Below are 24,260 nucleotides of genomic sequence, written 5' to 3'. Positions count from 1 at the left end.
AGGGTCTCATTTTGTTGCCCAGGCTGGAGTGCAGTGGCCTGATCCTGGCTCACTGAATCCTTCACTGCTTGAGTTCAAGGAGTTCTTTCATCTTAGCCTCCTGAGTAGCTGGGATTACAGGCACGTGCCACCGTGCCTGGCTAATTTTTGTAATTTTTTGTAGAGATGGGATTTTATCATATTGGCCAGACTGGTCTTAAACTCCTGACCTCAAATGATCTGCCCACCTTGGCCTCCCAAAGTACTGGGATTGCTGGTGTGAGCCACCACGCCCAGCCAGAACTTTTTTTTTTTTTTTTGAGACGGAGTTTTGCTCTTGTTGCCTAGGCTGGAATACTGTGGTGCCATTTCAGCTCACTGCAGCCTCCACCTCTCCAGTTCAAGTGATCCTTTTGCCTCAGCCTCCCAAGTAGCTGGGATTACAGGCATGTGCCACCACACCCAGCTAATTTTTGTATTTTTAGTAGAGACGGGGTTTCACCATGTTGGCCAGGCTGGTCTTGAACTCCTGACCTCAAGTGATCTGCCCACGTCAGCCTCCCAAAGTGCTAGGATTACAGGTGTGAGCCACCATGCCCAGCCCAGAGTTTTGTTCTTGTTGCCCAGGCTGGAGTGCAATGGTGTGCTCTTGGCTCACTGCAACTTCCGTCTCCTGTGTTCAAGTGATTCTCCTGCCTCAGCCTCCCAAGCAGCTGGGATTACAGGCGCCTGCCACCATGTCCAGCTAATTTCTGTATTTTTAGTAGAGATGGGGTTTCACCATGTTGGCCAGGCTGGTCTCGAACTGCTGACCTCAGATGATCCATCCGCCTCGGCCTCCCAAAGTGCTGGGATTATAGGCGTGAGCCACCGCGCCTGGCCTGTATTAAATGCATTTTCAATTTACAGTATACTCAACTTATGAGTACAGTATACTCAACTCAATTACAGTATACTCAATTTACAGTATACTCAATTTACAGTATACTCAGTTTGTTGGGATGAAACCCAGTGTAAGTCAAAGAGCATCTCTATATGTAATTGTTTTTGTTTAATAAAGATGAGATTTTATGTGTATTTTGTTCTGCTTGGTTTTTTAATGCAACAATATGCCTTGACATTTTTCACATGACTACATATAAACTTACCTCATTATTATTATTGGCCCCATGGATTTTTATATATTATTTAATCATTTCCCATTAGACATTTTAGGTTGTCTTTAGGTTTTTTGTTCATACAAATAAATAATACAGAGGACATCTTTGAGTCTCTTTCCCACCTTTACAAATTTTTCTTTAGGTTGTTTAAATATTTATAGTAATTTCTCTTGTTTTCAGTGAAAAAAGTTGCCTGTGAAGGAGTGAATAATTATCCAGATGAGTCTATGAGTTCTAGAATTTCAGACACAGAAAGATCTCAGAAGGATGCTCAGACAGTTGAAGAAGAGTCTTTGACCTTATCAAGGGAGGATGCAGAGCAGGTTGCATTAGAAGTAGACCTAAATCAAAAGAAAAGAAGAAGGAAGAAGCAAGATGGAGCTAATGAACTGGAAGTAAACAATCTTTTAGAAAATGCCACTGTTCAGGCGGGTCCTTCTAAAGGAGAAAAACACAAGAGTAAGTTTCTTACATATTTAAAAAGCATCTATATTACTTGAGAAGACATGTACAGTAATATGGTATGTAACTTAATTTTCTGTCTAGATAGCAATTAATGATGCTTATTAATTGGTTCTGTACTTATGGTACTGTGCTCTGTTTATTTTTAAAGAAAAAAGTTTATGTAAAAAAAATTAAAGTAGGGAGATTGTTCTCTAAAGTTTGTTTCTAAGATGTATCACCTCCTGTGCATTCCCATTAACTATGATTTGAAATCACATCTATATAGAGTTAAAAGTATGTTGCTTATGTCTGTCGATAAAGCACAGGTTTTCATGTTGTACCTCTACAGAGCACCTCTGTGAACCCACAAGGGGTTAATTCCTATAAAAGAACTAGTGGAATATGTATTCCTTCCATTTTTCTTCTTTACTCTGAATGCAAACATACTGCCACTTATAAGTTGCTTGGGGATGAGGGCTAAGAGTTTGAGGGGGAGTCTTGGTCCCTTTCTTTAAGAGTTCATATGTAGATTATTTAAAGCTGATAACCAAGGAAAAGGTAGGAGCAGACCAGAACAAGCTTTCTATAAAATTTATGTTATCTATAGTTCAGATTTACCCATCTGATTTTAATAAAAGAGTACTGGTGGTTAACATAGTATGCTTTGTAGGCATCACAATATTATGCTCTTTTTTGGCCTATTAGAGTCATTACGTATAATGCAGAATAGCTTAATGATTCACAACCAGATTTTAGAAATCAAGCAGACCTTGCTTTAAATTCCAGCTTTTTTACTTGCTTAAGTATTGCATTGGGCAAGTTACTTAAGATCTCTGAACTCAGGGGGTTCTCTATGAGGTTAATATTAATATCTTTTAATAGGATTGTTTCAAGTATTAAATGAGATAATGCATCTGATGGACTTAAGGGTTCCTGCTGCTTAGTAAGTACTTAATAAATGATAGCTATTACTGTGTTACTAATTAGTATACTTCTGAAGGAGCAAAAGAATAGTTAAGTCAACTTTTAGTTTCCTTACTTGACATATCATATAAAGTAAGCCACTTTAAATACTTAGAATTTAAGATAAAAGGAAGATGCTACAAACTGCCCAAGAAGCTTGGGCTGATCCTCATATATGTTAAGTTTTTATTATGGTCTAAAAATAAGATGTGTGCCTTGCAAATAGGAACTCGAATGTTGATTAAGGTTTTGTAGGAAAAGATAGTGTTATAGGTCTGTTCCTTTGTGCTTTAAAAAAGATGTTTTTGCTGTCATTTTTTAGAATAACATGCATTTTGTATTTGTAGATAAATGTCAGGCTATAAGGCCTGAGGTAAAGGAAGGTGAATGCAGTAAGGAGCAGATGCTTTCTTGCACACAAAACATAGATGGCATTCTGGGTTTTGCCTCCACTGAAAAAGCTGAGAAAAGAACTGACCCCATCCTTTCATTAAGGTATTTTCTGTGTCTTTCCTGGTTTTATCCACATCCGTTGATTACTGAGAAAAGAGTGTTGAAGTCTCCATCTGTAACTGTGGATTTGCCTGTTTCTTTTTTTCAGTTCTATTTGTTTTTGCTCCGTATATTTTGAAGCTCTGTTGTTAGGTGTGTACATATCTAGGATTGTTTTGTCTTGGTGAAATTCCCTTTATCATTATGTACTATCCTTCTGGTATTGCTCTTTTTTTCTGATGTTTACTTTGCCATTGTAGCTTTCTTTTGGTTGGTGTTTGCATAGGTTTATCATTTTCTATACTGATTTTCTCTATCTTTGGTTTTCATTAGTTTGAATATGATGTGTCCTGCTGTGTGTGTGTGCGTTTTTAATTTTTAATTTGTAATGTGAAATCATGAGATTTACCCTCTTAATAGACTTTTTATGTGTACTATACAGTGTTGTTAACTATAAGCACAGTGTTGTATTGCCAGTCTCTGGAATTTTTTTTACCTTGCATAACTGCACCTCTATACCTATTGAATAGCAACTCTCATTTCCTCCGCCTCCCAGCCCTTGGCAATCATGATTCTTTCTTTGTTTTGTTTTGTTTTTGAGATGGGGTTGGTCTCTGTCACCCAGGCTGGAGTGCACTGGCACGATCTCAGCTCACTTCAACTTCCACCTCCCAGGCTCAAGCAGTCCTCCCATCTCAGCCTCCCGAGAAGCTGGGACCACAGGCATGCACCACCACACCTGGATAATTTCTTGTATTTTTGGTAGAGACAGAGTTTCACCATTTTGCTCAGGCTGGTCCTGAACTGAGCTCAGGTGATCCACCTGCCCTGGCCTCCCAAAGTGCTGGGATTACAGGTGTGAGTCACAGCGTCTGGTCTTGTGCAGTATTTTTCTTTCTGTGACTGGCTTATTTCACTTAATGTAATGTCCTCAAGGTTCATCCATGTTGTAGCATATGAGAAGATTTCCTTTTTTATGACCAAATAATATTCCAGTACGTGTATAGACCACATTTTCTTTATGGACATTTAGGTTGTTTTTGTCTGTTGGCATCACTGAACATGGGAGTGCAAATATCTCTTTGAGATCCTGATTTCAGCTCTTGTGGATAAATACCCAGAAGTGGGGTTGCTAGATCATATGGTAGTTCTACTTTTAATTTTTTGAGGACCCTCCATACTGTTTCCAATAGCGGGTACACCATTTTACATAACCACCAACAATGTACAAGGGTTCCAGTTTTTTTCACATCTTCTTCAATACTTGTTATCTTTCATTTTTATTAATAATGTCCTTCTGAACAGGTAGAAGGTAGTTTCTTACGGTTATTTTGATTTGCATTTCCCGGATAGTTATTGAGTTGAGCGTCTTTCGTAGCTGTTAGCCATTTGTATATATTCTTTGGAGACATGTCTATTCAGGTCCTGTGCCCAATTTTTTAATTAGGTTATTTTCTTTTTTGCTGTTGAGTTTTGAGAATTATTTATATAGTTTGGATTTTAACCCCTTATCAGAAATATGATTTACACATTTTCTCCCATTCCATAGGTTGCCTTTTCACTCTGCTGTTTCCTTTGGTGTATAGAAGCTTTTTAGTTCAATGTAGTCCCAGTTGTCTAATTTTGCTTTTGTTGCCTATACTTTTGGTTTCATATCTAAGAAACTATTGCCAAAAACAAACTTAAAGCTGTTTACTATTTTTTTTTTTTTTTTTTTTTGAGACGGAGTCTCGCTCTGTGGCCCAGGCTGGAGTGCAGTGGCGCGATCTCGGCTCACTGCAAGCTCCGCCTCCCGGGTTCACGCCATTCTCCTGCCTCAGCCTCTCCGAGTAGCTGGGACTACAGGCGCCCGCCACCACGCCCGGCTAATTTTTTCTATTTTTAGTAGAGACGGGGTTTCACCATGTTGGCCAGGATGGTCTCGATCTCCTGACCTCATGATCCGCCCGCCTCAGCCTCCCAAAGTGCTGGGATTACAGGCGTGAGCCGCTGCGCCTGGCCTGTTTACTATTTTTAAGCATACAATTTAGTGGCATTAATTACATTTATGTTATTGTGCAGCCATCAGCACTATTTCTAAAGCTATTTTATCACTGCAGACAAAAAACCTGTACCCATTATGCAGTAATTCCTCATTCTCCCCTCCCTGCAACCACTGATAATCTCTAATCTGCTTTCTGTTTCCCATCCAAGTATTAATCAGGACCAGACTTGCTTAGTTTGAGATCAGATTAGGCCCATTGAGAGCGGTAAGGATGTAGACAACTTTCTGTCTCTATGACTCTGTCTAATCTAGATAGTCGCATAGGTGGAATCATATGCTATTTCTCATAGCTGTTTGTTCCTAGATGACAGATAATCTAAAGTGTGACTTCAGAGATACACCTCATTTCGTAAACTACACAAAACTGTACTCATGACTTTTTCTGATTTTTAAAATAATTTTAAAAAGTTGTGACAGGGTCTTACTCTGTTGCTCAGGCTAGAATGTAGTAGCGTGATCACAGCTCACCACAACCTTGAACTCTTGGGCTCAAATGATTCTGTCACCTCAGCATCTCGAGTAGCTGGGACTGTAGTCATGGGACACCATGCCTGGTGAATTTTAAAAACATTTTTTCGTAGAGATGTTTTCCAGGCTGGTCTCAAACTCCTGGGCTCAAGCAATCCTCACACCTCAGCATGAGCCACTGTCTGGCCCTACCTTTTTCTAATTTAGGGGAAAAACAACCTTGTAATGACTGTTAAAGTCCCAGTTGGTTTTGGAAAACAAAGAGTTGATTCTAAAATTGTCATGTACACAAGAACAAAGGCTCAGGAATGATAAAGCCAGTTTTAAAAAACACCAACTTTGGAGAGGGACTATCCTAGACTAATTTTCAAGCTAGAGTAACTAAAGCAGCATGGTATTGGTACAGGGTTAGATGAATCAACTCAGTGGAACTGAATATAGAGTTTAGGAAGAGACATTTAGGAATCTGTTATATGGCAGAGGTAGCTTTAGAAATTAGCGGGCAAAGATTGAACTAACTGTTCATCAGATTGAGCTGAGATTTGAAAAACGTAGTATTTGATCCTTGTGTTGCCATATCCTCTAACTTACTGATGGATTGACGACTACATGTATAAAACAAATCTTTACAACTTTTAGAAGAAATGTAGAAAAATGTCTTTGTAATGCGAAGGTCTGAGGTAAGACATTTCTATTAAGACGTAGAAAACACAGACTTTAAAAGATAAGATTGATAAGTTTGATGGTAGTAAAATTAAATACTTCTGTTAACAAATCCTCCATGAAGTAAAAGGCAAGTTACTGATCGGGAGATTTTATGTGTAATATCTAGACAATAAAAACATGTAGAGAACTCTTGCTGATAAGTCAGGAAAACATAAACACCTAGTAGAAAAAATGAGCAAGAAAAAAAGAAAAAAAGTGGTATGGCTAAATGTGAATATGTGTTGAAATGGTCAGTGCATGGCTATCAGTTATATTATTGTTAGTTGAAATTTATTTTGTAACAGAGTCTTGCTCTATCGCCCAGGCTGGAATGCAGTGGTGCAATCTCAGCTCACTGCAGCCTCGACTTCCTGGGCTTAAGCAATCCTCTCACCTCAGCCTTCTGAGTAGCTAGACTACAGGCATGTGCTACCACACCTGGCTGATATTTGAAATATTTTTTAATATAGTAGTTCTCACTTTGTGTAGGACTATGTTAACTCAACTTGAGCTTATTGGAGCCGTGTCTTTGCTTTATTTGACTTTTGGTTACACAGTACCCTGCATAGCAAGGATTGCCTATATAAATTTTAATGAAAGCTAATTCCTAAATATTACTATTATTTTACGCATGTTTGATTTGTGAACCATATTTAATAATTTCTCATTTTGAAGCCTTTTTTTTTGGAGACAGAGCTTTGCTCTGTCACCCAGTCTGGAGTGCAGTGGTGTGATCTCCACCTCCCGGGTTCAAGTGATTCTTTTGCCTCAGCCTCCTGAGTAGGTGGGATTATAGGCCTGCACCACCATGCCCAGCTAGTTTTTGTATTTTTAGTAGAGATGGGGTTTAACCATGTTGGCCAGGATGTTCTCAAACTCCTGGCCTCAAGTGATCTGCCCGCCCTGGCCTCCCAAAGTGCTGGGAGCCACCTTGTCCGGCCTTCATTTTGAAACTTCTTGAGCATGTTCCTAAGCGTGTAAATTTGTGGCTGCTGCTTTCTCTGGAGGTACAGTTTTTATAACATGATGCAAGACCGATCATAGAAAAGCTAATGGAGCAGTTTGTATTACTCTATAATGTGAAGCAGCATCTTGCAAAATGGCGATTTTGTGTTTAAACTTTTTAAAAATAATTATTATAAAATATATATTATTAGGAATTCTTTTCTCTCTGATATATTTTCATTTTTTTAGTAATCAACAAGATGCCCCATCAGTAGCAACTAAATCTTCAGAATCAAGCACTTCAGATTTGCCTTCATTCGAAGTTGGAATTAGAGCATTGTGTGAGGTGAATAATGCTGAGGGTAGTTGTATAGAAGAAAGAAATGTTGACCTAAAAAATAATTCATTGTAAGTATTTTATACGATAGGATTTATTTATAACATTTTGATAAGGTTCTTAAATGATAATAATGTTGCTTTATTTAGGGATTCGAGGGGACTATTAATACATACTTTATTAATAGTAGAGGGAATCATTTAATATGTAATTATACTGTAGTCTGTTCAGAGTGTAACATCAGGTGTTTTACTTTATATTTCTTTGTAGAAAGATTCTCTTTCATATCTATTGTATAATAATGATATGAATTTTAGGAAGGTGGTAACTTATGAAATTCTAAAACAGTTTGGAAGCCTAAATATTTGCCATGAGATTTTACTTTTACTTGGTTTGAGTTATTTTTTATGCCTAGTGTCAAAATAATATTTTCGTATTGGTGATTTCAAGGAAGTATATCTTCCAGTATGCAGATACTGGTTAAATTAGTATCTTCCCAAGAAACGATTAAAAGCATCATAAAAATCTCCCTTTGAAGAGATATCTGAAGATTTTATACTTCTTTTTAATCTTCCTCATAATTCCTCATCTCATATGGGCTTACAAGCTATTAATAGTTTATGGGCTGGGCGCAATGGCTCATGCCTGTAATCCCAGCACTTTGGGAGGCCGATGGGGGCGGATCAGGAGGTCAGGAGATTGAGACCATACTGGCTAACACAGTGAAACCCTGTCTCTGCTAAAAATACAAAAAATTAGCCGGGTGTGGTGACATGCACCTGTAGTCCCAGCTACTGGGGAGGCTGAGGCAGGAGAATGGCGTGAACCCGGGAGGCAGAGCCTGCAGTGAGCTGAGATCAAGCCACTGCACTCCAGCCTGGGCGACAGAGCGAGACTCCATCTCAAAAAGCTATTCAGTTCATAAATTCTTATTTTTCAGTAAAGTACTATCACAATGGAAATCAAACTTAAAAATCAAAATGTCAGTCTTTGAAAAAGACAATACATTCATAGGGTTCAAACATTGAAAAGTATAAAAAGGTATGATTGCGCTGTCCCTCACGCACACATACACATTAAAACATTTATGAATTTTTTTTTTTTTTTTTTTAGAGAGGGTTGCACTCTGTTGCCCAGGCAGGAGTGCAGTGGTATGATCATAGCTCACTGCAACCTCGACCTCCCAGGCTTAGGTGATCCTCCCACCTTAGTCTCCCAAGTAGCTGGGACTGTAGGTGCTCACCACCACATCCAGAGACGGAGTCTTGCTCTTGTCACCCAGGCTGGAGTGCAGTGGCACCATCTTGGCTCACTGCAACCTCCGCCTCCCAGATTCAAGGGATTCACCTGCCTCAGCCTCCCGAGTAGCTGGGACCACAGGCCCGTGCCGCCATGCATGGCTGATTATTGTATTTTTAGTAGAAACAGGGTTTCACCATGTTTGCCAGGCTGGTCTCGAACTCCTGACCTCAGGTGATCCACCTGCCTCGGCCTCCCAAAGTGCTGGGATTATAGGCGTGAGCCACCGTGCCCGGCCTTCCCATCATCATTTAATCTTACTTAATATTTCTTAAGTTTTATCCTCACTGTATTGTATTGCGTTTCATCTTATCCTCCCTATTATGAGTTGCTACTTTCAATATATGCCAAAAGCATGTCTATTTTGAAGTCATTTTCTGGATTTTAAGTTTGTTTCATTTATCTGTTTATTCATGTATTAGTACCACACTGTTTTAATTACTGATGATGAATGGTGTATTTTTAATATCAGATAGAACAAGTTAGTCTCTTTAAGTTTTCTTTGCTACTCTTGTTCTAAGTAAGCTCTTAAAGGAGTTCTTCCTAGTTCTCAGTAGGTTATTTTAGAAGTTCATTTGGACATGACTGCATGTTTGATGCTATTTAAATAATGTTAATTTTTCAGGGAAATTGATCAAATAGAAAATGTTAAACCGATGTTGAGAGGTCGCTTCCAGAGACCTAAACCCAATTTGTCAAGGGCTGGGAAGAAATCAGTTCTTTCACAAGGCAAAACAGAGGCAGAGAGCAAGAATTCACATTCAAAAACTTCAGCTGAAAAGGTATGGGGTAAGAGATTTCATGGAAATTAAAATTATAAAAATTTTCTTTAAATAGTTGGGAATAAAAGTTTTTGACTTGAAATTACAAAGTACAGGCTGGGCGCGGTGGCTCACGCTTGTCATCCCAGCACTTTGGGAGGCCGAGGTGGGCGGATCACGAGGTCAGGAGATCGAGACCACAGTGAAACTCCATCTCTACTAAAAATAGAAAAAATTAGCCGGGTGTGGTGGCGGGCGCCTGTAGTCCCAGCTACTCGGAGAGGCTGAGGCAGGAGAATGGCGTGAACCCGGGAGGTGGAGCTTGCAGTGAGCCAAGATCGCGCTACTGCACTCCAGCCTGGGTGACAGAGCGAGGCTCTGTCTCAAAAAAAAAAAAAAAAAAGGAAACTACAAAGTACTGTTACTGATATTAAAACAGATACAAGAACTTACATTAACATTAGATTTGTTCCTATCTTATTAGTCTCCTGTTTACACATTTTCTTTAACCTGGGATGTAATCATTTCAGATATCCTCAGTGGTGATAAATCTGTCTTCTGTTTACTTATATAAAATTTTTATTAAAATATTTCATAAACCAGCTATATATTAAATTATGCCCGCAACATTCTCATCTACACACAGGCAGTCACATTTCTGTTTGTCTTTTACAAACTTTCTGTTTGTATTTTCTAAGACAGGGTCTTGCTCTATTGCCCAGGCAACAGAGTCCAGGAGTGCAATGGCACTATTATGGCTCTCTGCAGCCTCGAAATCCTGAGCTCAAGTGATACTCCCACATCACCCTCCCCAGTAGCTGGGACTACAGGTGTGTGCCACCAAACCCAGATAATTTTTTTTTTTTTTTTGAGACGGAGTCTCGCTGTCTCTCAGGATGGAGTGCAGTGGCGTGATCTCGGCTCACTGCAAGCTCCGCCTCCCAGGTTCACGCCATTCTCCTGCCTCAGCCTCCTGAGTAGCTGGGACTACGGGTGCCCACCACCATGACCGGCTAATTTTTTGTATTTTTAATAGAGGCGGGGTTTCACCGTGTTAGCCAGGATGGTCTTGATATCCTGACCTCGTGATCCACCTGCCTTGGCCTACCAAAGTGCTGGGATTACAGGCGTGAGCCACCGCACCTGGCCTAATTTTCTGTTTTAAGTTAGCAAAAATTAGGAATGGAGTCTCCTTATGTTCACCAGGCTGGTTTCTAACTCCTGGCCTCAAATGATTCACCTGCCTCAGCTTTCCAAAGTGCTGGGGTTATAGGCATGAGCCAGCTCACCTGGTCAATAAATTTCTTTATTCTTTTTCTTTCTTTATTTCTTTTTTTTGAGATGGAGTCTTGCTCTGTTGCCCAGGCTGGAGTGCAGTGGCATGATCTTGGCTTACTGCAGCCTCTGCCTCCCAGGTTCAAGCAATTCTTCTGCCTCAGTCTCCCAAGTAGCTGGGATTACAGACTTGTGCCACCACACCTGGCTAATTTTTGTATTTTTAGTAGAGACAGGGTTTCACCTCATTGGCCAGGCTGGTCTGGAACTCCTGACCTGATGTGATCCACCTGCCTCAGCCTCCCAAAGTGCTGGGATTACAGGCGTGAGCCATCACGCCTGCCCTCTTTTTTTTTTTTTTTTTTTTTTTTTGACATAGGGTCTCGCCCAGTTGCCCAGGCTGGAGTGCAATGGCATCATCCTGGCTCACTGCAGCCTCTGTCTCCCAGGTTCAAGCTATTCTCGTGCCTCAGCCTCCTAAGTAGCTGGGATTGCAGGCATGCACCACCATGCCCAGCTAATTTTTGTATTTTCAGTTGAGAGGAGGTTTTGTCATGTTGGCTAAGCTTGTCTCGAATTCCTGACCTCAAATGATCCGCGCGCATTTGCCTCTCAGAATGCTGGGATTACAGGCGTGAAGGCACCATGCCTGGCTAATAACTTTATTTATGTATGCACACATTTCTATAATTTTTAACCATAATGTGTATAATATTTAAAACCTTTTTCTTTCTTTGTTTTGTTTTTGAGACAGAGTCTCGCCCTGTTGCCCAGGCTGGGGTGCGATGGCGTGATCTTGGCTCACTGCAACCTCTGCCTCCTGGGTTCAAGCAATTCTTCTGCCTCAGCCTTCCAAGTAGCTGTGATTACAGGCACGTGCCTCTACGCCCAGCCAATTTTTGTATTTTTAGTAGAGATGAGGTTTCACCATGGTGAGCCACTGCGCCCTGCCAAAACCTTTTTTAGCTGACCACGGTGGCGCACACCTGTAATCCCAGCACTTTGGGAGGCCAAGGCCGGTGGCTCACTTTAGGCCAGGAGTTTGATACCAGCCCGGCCAACATGGCGAAACCCCATCTCTACTAAAAATACAAAAAAAATTAGCTGGGCGTTGTGACACATGCTTGTAATCCCAACTACTCGGGAGTTTGAGGCAAGAGAACCACTTGTACCCAGAAGGGAAGAGGTTGCATTGAGCCAAGATTGCACCACTGCACTCCTCCAGCCTGGGCAACAGAGCAAAACTCTGTCTCAAAAAAATAAAAAATTAAAAAAAAACCCTTTTCCTTTGAAACTATTAATTTACACTTTTTTGGGTCCAATTGATCTTTTTAATAGCTGTATCATGTTAACATGTTATTGATTTACCTAATCAGTTCTCAACTAATGGATGTTCAGATTGTTTCTATTTTTGTTTGTTTTTTTAACTCTTGTACATTAGAAGCAAACAATTTTGTAAGTAAGGCTTTCTCAAAGAAACAGTATAAATTTCTAGAGACAGGTGGGATCGTTGGGTCAAATAATGTTTTAAATATTTTTATGATTCTTGTTATGCATTGTCTTTTGTTATTTGTTATTTTTATTACTTTAAAAAATTTTCTGGTATGTCTGAGTCTCCTGAATTGTTATGCATTGTCAAACTGACAGTCATAAATAATCTATTTACGTTGCTAAATGAATCTTTCTGTTTCCTTATAACTTTTCAGGAATTCTATTGTTATAATTTTTTTTTTTTAACTAAAACACTTTTTAAGATGTTGGTTTGCTTCTTTTCCTGTTTTGTGAAATATCTTTTGTCATAATATTTGTAGTACAGTTATATTATTCTAATCTTATGTTTATTGAATTCTAGAAAATTTGGAAAATACACATTCATGTAAAAGTTAAAACAAAAATTACTTGTAATTTTTTTCTTTACCTTTTTTTCTTTGAAGTGTTGTAATCTTGTTTCTTTTTTTTTTTTGAGGTTTAGTTTCACTCTTGTTGCCCCAGCTGGAGTGCATGGTGTAGTTTCAGCTCACAGCAACCTCCGCCTCCTGGGTTCAGGCGATTCCCCTGCCTCAGGCTCCTGAGTGGCTGGGATTACAGGCATGTGTCACCATGCCTGGCTAATTTTTTGTATATTTAATAGAAACGGGGTTTCACCATGTTAGCCAGGCTGCTCTTGAATTTCTCACCTCAGGTGATCTGCCTGCCTCAGCCTCCGAAAGTGCTGGGATTACAGGTGTGAGCCACCGTGCCCAGCCATTCCTTCTAATACTTGTAATTTCATTATTCACATGCAACCAATCTTTTCATATATCTCCTTACAGATTTTCTTTTACACAACTGAATCATGGTTTTAGTACAGTTTTGTATCCTTTGGTAATTAACATTTCAGAAATATTTTTCTAAAATGTTTAGTGTGATTCCATTTTTGTTAAAAAAAAAAAAATGTACACCAGGTGTGGTGGCTCACACCTGTAAGCCCAGCCCTTTGGGAGGCTGAGGCGGGTTAATCACCTGAGCCCAGGAATTTGAAACAAGCCTGGGCAACATGGCAAGATCCGGTCTCTACAAAAAATGAAAAAATTAGCTGGGCATAGTGTGCACCTGTAGTCTCAGCTACTCAGGAGGCTGAGGTGGGAGATCACCTGAGTCTTGGAGGTCAAGGCTACAGTGAGCTATGATCATGCCACTGTACTCTAGCCTGGGTGACAGAGCATGACCCTGTCTCAAAAAAAAAAAAAAAATTCTCATCTACATTTAGGATTTTTAGAAAATCTCCTCCAGTTATAAGTACAAAAAATGAAGTTCTTATTTATTTATTTATTGAGATGGAGTCTCACTCTGTCACCCAGGCTGGAGTATAGCGGCGTGACCTCAGCTCACTGCAATCTCTACCTCTTGTGTTCAAGGAATTCTCCTGCCTTAGCTTCCCAAGTAACTGGGACTACAGGCTCACGCTGCCATGCCTGGCTAATTTTTTGTATTTTGGTAGAGACAGTTTCACCATGTTCCCCAGGCTGGTCTTGAACTCCTGAACTCAGGCAATCCGCCTGCCTTGGCCTCCCAAAGTGCTAGAATTACAGGCTTGAGCCACCGTGCCTGGCCAGTTCTGTTGTTTTAATTTCCATTTATTTATTGCAAAGTTTGAACTTTTTATTGTAAGTAGATAAATTGTAGCAAATTAAATTCACAGAACCACGTGGAAAAGGATAGAAGGAATACATTGGACATTTTGAGAATGGAGACTACAGAGAGAGAGAATCCAGAAGCTGAAACTATATCTATGTAAGTATTCAGGAAGTAGTAAAAAAGAAAAGTAACTCTTAGGAATGATGGTAATAATTTGTTTTCTATTTAATAAGGTCTGAATTTAATTTTCAAGCAGCATACTTTAAGTTCATTTTCAACCATAGGTGGTTTTGAAACAGTAATAATACTCTCTCTGCTTGATATTGCTTGTATAAATTTTATGAGTCTATTGAGTTAGCCATTACATTTGAATGTTTACAATATATGCCCCTGGATAATTTTATTTATACTAAGAGATTTTAAAAGGGAATATTTAACTTGAAATGGAAATCTAAAATAGAATGTGAATCTGACTGGTGGATTCTGGGCTCTTCTAGGGGTTACCATTTATACCATGATTTGGGACTAATCCCCTGGAGTTCTACATTATTTTATAGTATCCTCAGTCAGGAGTAGTATTCTATGCTTGGCAGATGTAGATTTTTCCAATTTTTTAATAAAATTCTATTTAAAAGTGCTTTTTCAAGAGGGCTTCCAGGATTATGTCTTTTTTTTTTTTTTTTGAGGTGGAGTCTCGCTCTGTCGCGTAATGGTGCATTCTCTGCTCACTGCAACCTCTGCCTCCTGGGTTGAAGCGATTCTTCTGCCTCAGCCTCCCAAGTATCTGATATTACAGGCGCCCACCACCATGCCTGGCTAATTTTTGTATTTTTAGTAGAGACGGGTTTAACCATGTCAGCCAGGCTGGTTTCGAACTTCTGACCTCAAATGATCCGCCCACCTCGGCCTCCCAAAGTGCAGGGATTACTGGTGTGAGCCACTGCGCCCGGGCGGATTATGTCTTTTCAGGAAACTTGTGAATTATTTCATATTCCAAATGGTTTACTTATTCATGCCAGGGAGAAGGAAATTGGTGACTTCAAAATAAACATTAATTTTATTTCTTTGTGGTTCTAGTTTGGGTGAAAAAATTTGTCTGCAGGAAGGGAGTCAACTAAAGGCTTTAAGACCTGCACGGGTGAGGGGCCGACTGCAAAAGCCAAAGCCAAATGTAGGTAAAGCTGCTGAAAGAAAAGAAATTCTCATATCACAGGAAGAAATTGAGGCCAATGTAGAGAAGAATGAAAATGAATCCTGTGCTGATAGAGATGTAAGTACTCTGATTCCTCCTCACGTTTTTGTTAAGCAAGTACATGAGCCTTAATATAAGCTTCTCTTCACCCACATACTTACATACATACATACATACATACATACATACATACATACATGTATTTATTTATTTATGACGGAGTCTCTCTCTGTCCCCCAGGCTGGAATGCAGTGGCACGATCTTGCCTCACTGCAACCTCTGCCACCCAGGTTCAAGTGATTCCCCTGCCTCAGCCACCTGAGATCGCGCCGCTGCACTCCAGCCTGGGCGACAGAGCAAGACTCTGTCTCAAAAAAAAAAAAAAAAAATTCACATGATCTATAATGTTTTTGTATTTTTAGTTGTGCGACTACAGCCGCACACCACCATGCCTGGCTAATTTTGTGTTTTTAGTAGAGATGGTGTTTTGCCATATTGGCCAGGCTGGTCTCAAACTCCTGACCTCAGGTGATCCACCCGCCTCAGCCTCCCAAAGTGCTAGGATTACAGGCATGAGCCACTGTGCCCAACCTCTTTACCCCCTTTTAAAAACAGTACTGCACAATTTGTGTGCATCATTTATTACATTTTTGGTCAAAATCTCATAGCCAGCAGCCTTGCTAGTTGTAAAGCCATTTTAGGTTTTGGGCATTTACATGGTAGATAATCTGTTTCACCTGACTTCATATTTGGACTTGCTTTTCCGTATCACTTAGTGGATGTTTGAATTAATCTTCTCTTTTGAAGAGATAAGTACGTATGTGAGTTTTAACATTGGCTTAAATGGCATAAAATGTTAAAAGCTCCCTACTAAGATACAATTCCAAGAGCAAAGACTGAATTTTAGATTATTTACAGTCTTTGTGATAAAGATAAAAGTTGGCATGTTTTGAGATTTCAATTTCTTACAATTCCGATGGTCTGTAGGCCAGGCATGGTGACTCATGCCTGTAATCCCAGCATTTTGGGAGGCCGAGGTGAGAGGATTGCTTGAGGCCAGGTGTCTGAGACCAGTCCGGGCAACATAGTGACACTCTGTCTCTACAAACAAAAATTTTTTTAATTAGCTGGGCTTGGTGGTGTGCTCCTGTAGTCCAAGCTACTTGGGAGGCTGAGGCAGGAGGATCAACTGAGCCCAGGAGTTCAAGCCTCCAGTGAGCTATCTATAATTATGCCATTGCACTCCAGCGTGGGTGACAGAGTGAGACCTTGTCTTAAAAAAAAAAAAAATTCCGGCCAGGCGCGGTGGCTCACGCCTGTAATCCCAGCACTCTGGGAGGCCGAGGTGGGCGGATCACAAGGTCAGGAGATCGAGACCATCCTGGCTAACACGGTGAAACCCCGTCTCTACTAAAAATACAAAAACATTAGCTGGGTGTGGTGGTGGGCACCTGTAGTCCCAGCTACTCGGGAGGCTGAGGCAGGAGAGTGGTGTGAACCTGGGAGGCGGAGCTTGCAGTGAGCCGAGATTGCGCCACTGCACTCCTGCCTGGGTGACTGAGCAAGACTCCGTCTCAAAAACAAAAAAAAAAAGAAAAAAAAAATTCCCGTGATCTGTAATGCATTTATAGTAATCAAAAGAATTCAGAAAGATAGACCCCACAGGGGTATTTCTAACAGATGAAACCAAGGCAGTTACTTGTTTTTTGATTGGGAGAGAAAGAATGGGGCTTTAAGATATCCTAAAAGGAGTAGCTCATGAAATTTTCTAAGATAGCTAAAGAAAAAACATTGAAAGTATTTTAAAGTCACCATTTTATAATGAATTTTTTACCATTTTATACTTAAATTGGACAACATTTTCAATGAAATCTGTTATGCCTCATTGTGAAACCTAAAACATTAGAAAAATTTGTTTGTTTTTAAGACTCCTCAACACATGGAAGATAAATCATGTAAAGATTTTGAAGAGGAAGATGTCATATTACAGCCTGAGAAAAATGATTCTTTTCAAAATGTGCAGCCAGATGAGCCCAAGGTTCTTAATGAATGTCTAAGGTAAGCATCATGTTGTTGATATTTAATCTTTGGATTTTGTAAAAAGTTTTAGAAATCAATCAGTTTTTTAAAACAGAAACAATTTAGATGGATTTATTGTCTGCGTATCTAGTTATGTGGTGTTTAAAAATATAACTTCACCTTTCAAGAAAGTTTATGTTGTAGCCTTTATGTGAATTTCTCAGATGGTTTGAAGAAAGCTACTCATCATAAACTAGTACTTGAGTTAATATGAATAGCCTTACCACTTTATTTTATTTTATTTTACTTTTTATTTTTTGAGACGGAGTTTCACTCTTGTTGCCTAGGCTGGAGTATAATCTCAGCTCACTGCAACCACTGCCTCCCAGGTTCAAGCGATTCTCCTGCCTCAGCCTCCCGAGTAGCTGGGATTACAGGTGCCTGCCACCAAGCCCAGCTAATTTTTGTATTTTTAGTAGAGACAGGGTTTTACCATGTTGGCCAGGCTGGTCTCAAACTCCTGACCTCAAGTGATCCACCTGCCTCGGCCTCCTAAAGTGCTGGGATTACAGCTGTGAGCCATCACGCCCAGCCAGCCTTGTCACTTAACATGCATATTAAAGTATATGTTTTTGTTCAAATGTAAAATGCTACTTATTTTTAAAATATTTGTTTCTTTGGAATTAGATTGAGCACATATTGCCTTTATTTAAGATTTATAAATTTTATTTAAAACTTATGTATAGAAACCCATACTGCTTATAGTCAAAGTCTTTTCTATTTTTTATTTCTTCCTTGGAGGGTACCAAGCCAGGCTGATGGAATTACTGGTATACTATTTCAACTTTTCATTTTGGAAATGTTTAATGTGTGCAAAAGCGCAGTAGTGGACTCCCATATACCTGCTGTCCAGTTTCAGTAATTAATATTTTACCAGTCTTTACATTTAAAGGCTAGCCTATGCTATACTTTCTTACAGCTGTATTAGCCTATTTAAATAGTACCTAGCTGGGCATGGTGGCTCAGTGCCTATCTAGCTACATGGAAGGCTGAAGGAAGAGGATTGCTTGAGCCCAGGAATTAGAAGCTGCAGGGAGCTATGATTCGGCCACTTTACTCCAGCCAGGGCAACAAAGTGAGACAGACTCTTATCCCTCCAAAAAAGAAAAGTACCTAACCTGAGAGTGAAAGCTAGGTTTCCTGAACTACTTTAATCTTTATTGGAAGACAAAAAAATTTCTCTATTTCTTGTTGCCTTCGCTACTCCTTTGCTTCTTATTCCCCCCCACTGCCCGGATTATTTTACTAATGTGCACACAGTCTCTAGGTAGAAGTTTGTGTGACTACATTGCTTGCTACATATCTCTGATACGGATTTTAATTACAGGTAGCTAACAAATTATTCTTTTTATATTTTTTCAGTTTAAGCTAGAGTCTATTAATACATACTGTGGCTTGGTAGAAAATTAAACTTTTCTGAATGGCCTCTGGGTTTTAGAACACTGATAGACATTGTAACTAATAGTCTGTTCTCAACAACTTTCCTCTCCATGGGCAGTGTCATTTCTGCTTTGTCATGTGATCTTTCTAGCCTTTGAGTCTCCAGAATCCTCAAAAGCAAGTCTAAGATTCTGTGTTTTATCAAATTATACACCTATCTATGTCTAACAAAGTTTTCCCCCTCCCCTACTCCAAATATGTTGGCCTGTTCAAGATGCTATGTAAGAGAAAGAGATTGTAGGAAAACAGTCTCTCAAAGAATGCATTAAAAATTCTTTAGGCTGGGCATGGTGATACACACCTATAATCCCAGCACTTTGGGAGGCTGAGACGGGAGGATCACTTGAGGCCAGGAGCTCAAGACAAGCCTGGACAGCATAGCAAGACCCCATCTCTATTAAAGAAAAGGTACTTTATTAGATAAACTAGTGAATATTTCTTTGAAATTTAATCTTCTAGGTTACTTTCGCATCTTATCTACTTCATATAAATATTTTAAGTTTTTTGTCATGATTGGTGATGTTTGGAGGTTTATATAGTTATATATTTGAAACATACATATAGTTGAAACACACACACACACACACACACACACACACACATTTTTTTAAAGACAGGGTCTTGCTCTGTCACCCAGGCTGGAGTGCAGTGGTGTGATCATGGCTCACTGCAGCCTTGATCTTTTGGGCTCAATTGATCCTCTTGCCTCAGCCTCCCAAGTAGCTGGGACTACAGGTGCATGCCACCACATCTGGCTAATTTTTAAATTTTTTTGTAGAGACAGTTTTGCCATATTGCCCAGGCTGGTCTTGAACTCCTGGGCTGAAGGGATCCTCCTTCATGGCCTCCCAAAGTGCTGGGATTATAGGTGTGAGCCACCACGCCTGGCCATGAATATTTTATAAATTCTTAAACTCAGTGTTTTAGAAAAACACATATGCAGACCTTAAAACACATTTATAGTTTTGTGCTCATTCCATACCTTATTTTCTCCATTTGTGATCCTCTTGTTTTGCCTTTCTTCTCAAATTTGTGATCTGAGGAAAGTTTGTAGATCCACTGTATATTTTAAGTTGAGAAATAATCTAGTTCAATTTTATATCTGATATCCAGTCTCAGATACTGCCTTTCAGTTAATTCTGTACTTCTTTTGTTACTTAGAAACAATCTAATGCTTTGCTAGAATGGCAGTTTAAAAAATTTAAGCACATAGAATATAATTATAACATTGCATATCTGTATCTTACAATCTGAACTGTTATGGAAATAACGAAATTATTAATAAAGCCTTTGCTTCAAGCATTTATATGTTTAAATAATATGCCTATTTTCAAAATGTGACTTTATAAAGATAGTTTATCTCTTCCCATGATACCCAAACCAAGATTGCTAGCACAATAATCTCACTAAAAGCTAGATGTTTCTGGATGGAGATGAAAAGTATCATAAATCAAAAAATGGAATGCAGTCCATTCAGGACTAATCAAATTAAATTTCCTTTATTGATTGCTATTAATTTTACATTTAATGTTGTCAATTACTAAAGTTAATGATGGATATAAACACTTAAGTTATGTAAACAAGTACAGTTTGAAAAGCAGTCTTACTCCTAAGGACCTGTCTTACAGTATCAAAAATTGCATTATTGAAAACAGCTATTTCAGTGAGGAAGGATAGTTTAGGACCTAAAGAAGTTGAAACAAGCAATAGCATACTTTTGTTGTTTTGTTTTTGGTTTTGTTTTTGTTTTTGTTTCAGACAGAGTCTTGCTCTGTTGCCCAGGCTGGAGTGCAGTGGCATGATCTTGGCTCACTGCAACCTCTGCCTCCTGGATTCCAGCTATTTTCCTGCTTCAGCCTCCTGTGTAGCTGAGATTACAGGCGTGCGCCACCACGCCCTGCTAATTTTTGTATTTTCAGTAGAGACAGGGTTTCACCATGTTGGCCAGGCTGGTCTCGAACTCTGACCTTAAGTGATCCGCCTGTCTCAGCCTTCCAAAATGCTGGGATTACAGGCTGAGCCACCATGCCCAGCCTAGCATACTTTTAAGTAAATCTTTTGCTTGTTTTGTTTTTTGTTTGTTTGTTTTGAGACAGGATCTTGCTCTGTCGCCCAGTCTGGAGTGCAGTGGTATGATCATGGCTTACTGCAGCCTCATCCTTCCTGGGCTCAGGTGATCCTCCCACCTCAGCCTCCTGAATAGCTGGGACTACAGGTGAATGCCACCTCACCTGACTAATTTTTTTTTTGTTTGTTTTTTTTTTTTTTTTTTTTTTTTGATAGAGATGGGATTTCTACCAAAAACTCCTGGGCTCAAGCCATCTGCTTCAGCCTCCTGAAGTGCTAGGAGTACAGGCATGAAGCATCGTGCCCAGCTCAATACGTCTTTTTTTAAGCTATTGAATATATAGTTATATACCTGTTCAGTCTGACATGGCTGAATAAATCTAATCTAGTGTTTCATTTGATCTAGCTTTTGCCCAATATTAATAACTTTTCCTAACCAGTCATTTAAAAGCCCTTTCATTCATTTATATGTTTATTGATTTTACCATCTATTATAATAAACAGAAAGCAAAACAAAAAGTGCTGCTGCTTTTCTGGAGAGCAAGGTGCTTGTTTTGGATAGTGGTTGTGTGCCCAGTAGCATTCAGCAAAGTATTATTGTGTATTTAGTGTGTCCTTTTATTCTTTACTTATATTATGAAATAACAAGCTTTTAGAGAACTGTCTGTATAGGAAATCTCATATAAAATCGGTTTTGAAAGGTGAGAGTTTCTGGTGTTTCTGTAGTGATTTCTCAAACATCATCTCTTCAGCAAGCAGTCTGGTTTAAAACTTGATTGTGTGCCCCCCCCCCTTTTTTTATAGCGTTCAAGAGAATAATAAGGCAAATAAACTTAACCAAGTCCCAATTCTAAGGACTCGATTTCAGAAACCAAAGCCAAATATAGGAAGAGGAACTGGAAGAAGAGAAATTTCCTCAAAGGAAGAGGTACTAGAGAAGATTCTTGTCTCTGGGGAAATGGCAGCAGCATTTAGAGAAACTGTAAGACTAGACACCTCACCAAAGGAGATGGTACCAGCAGAGATTAATGCTAAAGAAATGCAGTCCGATTTAAAAGAAACTGGAAGAAGAGCCATTTCTTCCAGGGAGAAGATTCTAGATGTGATTGATGTCACCATGGAAATGGAGACAGGTTTGAAAGCAACGGGAAGAGAGATTTGTCTAAGGGAGAAGACACCAGAGGTTATTGATGCCACTGAGGAAATGGACAAAGATTTGGAAGAAACTGGAAGAAGAGAAATACCCCCACAGAAAAATGGCCCAGAGGAGGTCAAGCCTGTAGGTGAAATGGAGACAGATTTGAAAGCAACTGGAAATGAGAGTTCCCCAAGGGAGAAGACACCAGAGGTAACTGATGCCACTGAGGAAATAGACAAAGATTTGGAAGAAACAGGAAGAAGAAAAATATCCCCAAAGGAAAATGGCCCAGAGGAGGTCAAGCCTGTAGCTGAAATGGAGACAGATTTGAAAGCAACTGAAAGAGAGAGTTCTCCAAGGGAGAAGACACCAGAGGTGATTGATGCTACTGAGGAAATAGAGATAGATTTGGAAGAAACTGAAAGAGAAGTATCCCCACAGGAAAATGGCCTAGAGGAGGTTAAGCCTCTAGGTAAAATGGATACGGATTTGAAAGCAACTGGAAGAGAGAGTTCCCCAAAGGAGAAGACACTAGAGGTGATTGATGCCATTGAGGAAGTAAAGATAGATTTGGAAGAAACTGAAAGAGAAATATCCCCGCAGGAAAATGGCCTAGAGGAGGTTAAGCCTCTAGGTGAAATGGAAACAGATTTGAAAGTAACCGGAAGGGACATTTCCCCAAGGGAGAAGACACCAGAGGCGATTGATGCCACTGAGGAGATAGACAAAGATCTGGAAGAAACTGGAAGAAGAGAAATATCCCCAGAGGAGAATGGCCCAGAGGAGGTCAAGCCTGTAGATGAAATGGAGACATATTTGAAAGCAACTGGAAGAGAGAGTTCCCCAAGGGAGAAGATACCAGAGGTGATTGATGCTGCTGAGGTAATAGAGATAGATTTGGAAGAAACTGAAAGAGAAATATCGCCACAGGAAAATGGCCCAGAGGAGGTCAAGCCTGTAGGTAAAATGGAGACAGATTTGAAAGAAATTAGAGAAGAAATTTCCCAAAGGGAAAAGGTGCTAGCAGAGATCAGTGCTGTAAGGGAAAAGGAGTTTGATATGAAGGAAACTGGAAAAAGAGACATTCCCATGATGGAGAAAGTATCAAGAAAGATGGCTGTCATTGAAGAAATGGAGGCAGATTTGGAAGAAATGGAGGCATTGGAAGAAATGGAGGCAGATTTGAAAGAAACTGGAAGAGAAAATTTTAGAGAGAGAGGATCTGAAGAGATCTGTGTTACTGAGGAAAAGGTGGCAGAATTGAAAAAAACTGGAAAAACAGACATTTCTCCAAGGGAAAATGAACTAGAGGAAAGACAAACTGAGACACATTTAATGCAGAGCAGTAGCAGTGACTGCAGTGCTATGCCTTCACTAGATATTCAAGTATGTATTTTTCTGTCCTTTAAAAGTTTTTTGAATGCTTTTTTCAGAGGAAAGAAATAATTCCATGATTATTTTGTCCTTAAGTCCAACAACACTTAAAAGTCTCTAAAAGTCTAAAGTCTTGTAGCCCTAAGTTTCTGTTTCAGTGCCTTGAAGAAACTGTATGTTCTTTTTTAAAATGATAACTTAAGCTGGGCACATCTCTAAACCCAACACTTTGGGAGGCCAAGGTGGAAGGATTATGTGAGCCCAGGAGTTTGAGACCAGCCTGGGCAACATAGAGAGACCTTGTCTCTACAAAAAATAAGACAAAATAAAATAAAAGAAAAATAAAATATAATAACGAGGTGCAAGCCTGTAGTCCCAGCTACTTGGGAGGCTGAGGTGAGAGGATCACTTGAGCCCTGGAGGTTGAGGCTGCATTGAGCTGTGATTGTGCCATTGTACTCCACCCTGGGTGACACAGTGATACCCTGTCTCAAAAAGAAAATAATTTCCAACTGTGAAAAAATCACTATTATTACTATTTTTTTTTCTCTAAGTCAGACGGGCAAGGATCAAACTTTTCTTTTGGCTTAGGTTTAAGATCCCAAAATGTTACTGTTTGTAATGTCATTTGAAGTTACTCTTTTAGGTAAAAGAAGAATAGGAAATTAGACTGAATTTGTACTAACCCTAGCATGAACACACATTATTTCTTTTGGCCACATCTGCGTCTGTTTTTATTTCTTGCCCCACCTGACTTACTTCACTTCCAAAAGTTCTTTTTGTTTTTTGAAGTTACTTTGAAGTTCATGATCTTCTAACATTTTCAAGGATTTTTTTTTTTCTAACTTTTAAAAATAGGTAATGACATTTGTGGTTTGGAAAAGTAATAATATGCAACATAAAAGGGTTTCCTGAATTCCAAGTTTTAACATTTGGAAATTAAATTTTATTTAAAAATTTAAAACTTCTAAAGTTTTAAAG

At 39.4% G+C, this 24,260-nt stretch overlaps 1 protein-coding gene across 9 annotated transcripts in view; it reads left to right on the top strand.

Moving 5' to 3' along the window:
- BDP1 (B double prime 1, subunit of RNA polymerase III transcription initiation factor IIIB) overlaps positions 1-24,260 on the top strand; it is a 114,297-nt gene that overhangs the window by 34,536 nt on the left and 55,501 nt on the right. For 8 of the 9 annotated variants that reach the window (XR_010117049.1, XR_008652566.2, XM_055253459.2 and 5 more), the window contains 8 exons: positions 1,320-1,598; positions 2,894-3,041; positions 7,450-7,608; positions 9,462-9,618; positions 14,054-14,145; positions 15,067-15,259; positions 17,109-17,239; positions 21,572-23,291. Coding sequence is in view for 7 of the 9 variants with exons in the window: in XM_055253459.2 (XP_055109434.2) it covers positions 1,320-1,598; positions 2,894-3,041; positions 7,450-7,608; positions 9,462-9,618; positions 14,054-14,145; positions 15,067-15,259; positions 17,109-17,239; positions 21,572-23,291 (2,879 nt within the window). In the remaining 2 variants the exon portion in view is untranslated. The remainder of the gene's footprint in view (positions 1-1,319; positions 1,599-2,893; positions 3,042-7,449; positions 7,609-9,461; positions 9,619-14,053; positions 14,146-15,066; positions 15,260-17,108; positions 17,240-21,571; positions 23,292-24,260) is intronic. The other variant, XM_055253455.2, reaches the window with a different exon arrangement.

Source organism: Symphalangus syndactylus, chromosome 18 (genome assembly GCF_028878055.3).
Source record: "Symphalangus syndactylus isolate Jambi chromosome 18, NHGRI_mSymSyn1-v2.1_pri, whole genome shotgun sequence".
In the NCBI taxonomy this organism is placed as follows: domain Eukaryota; kingdom Metazoa; phylum Chordata; class Mammalia; order Primates; family Hylobatidae; genus Symphalangus; species Symphalangus syndactylus.
This window is presented reverse-complemented; position numbering and strand designations above follow the sequence as displayed.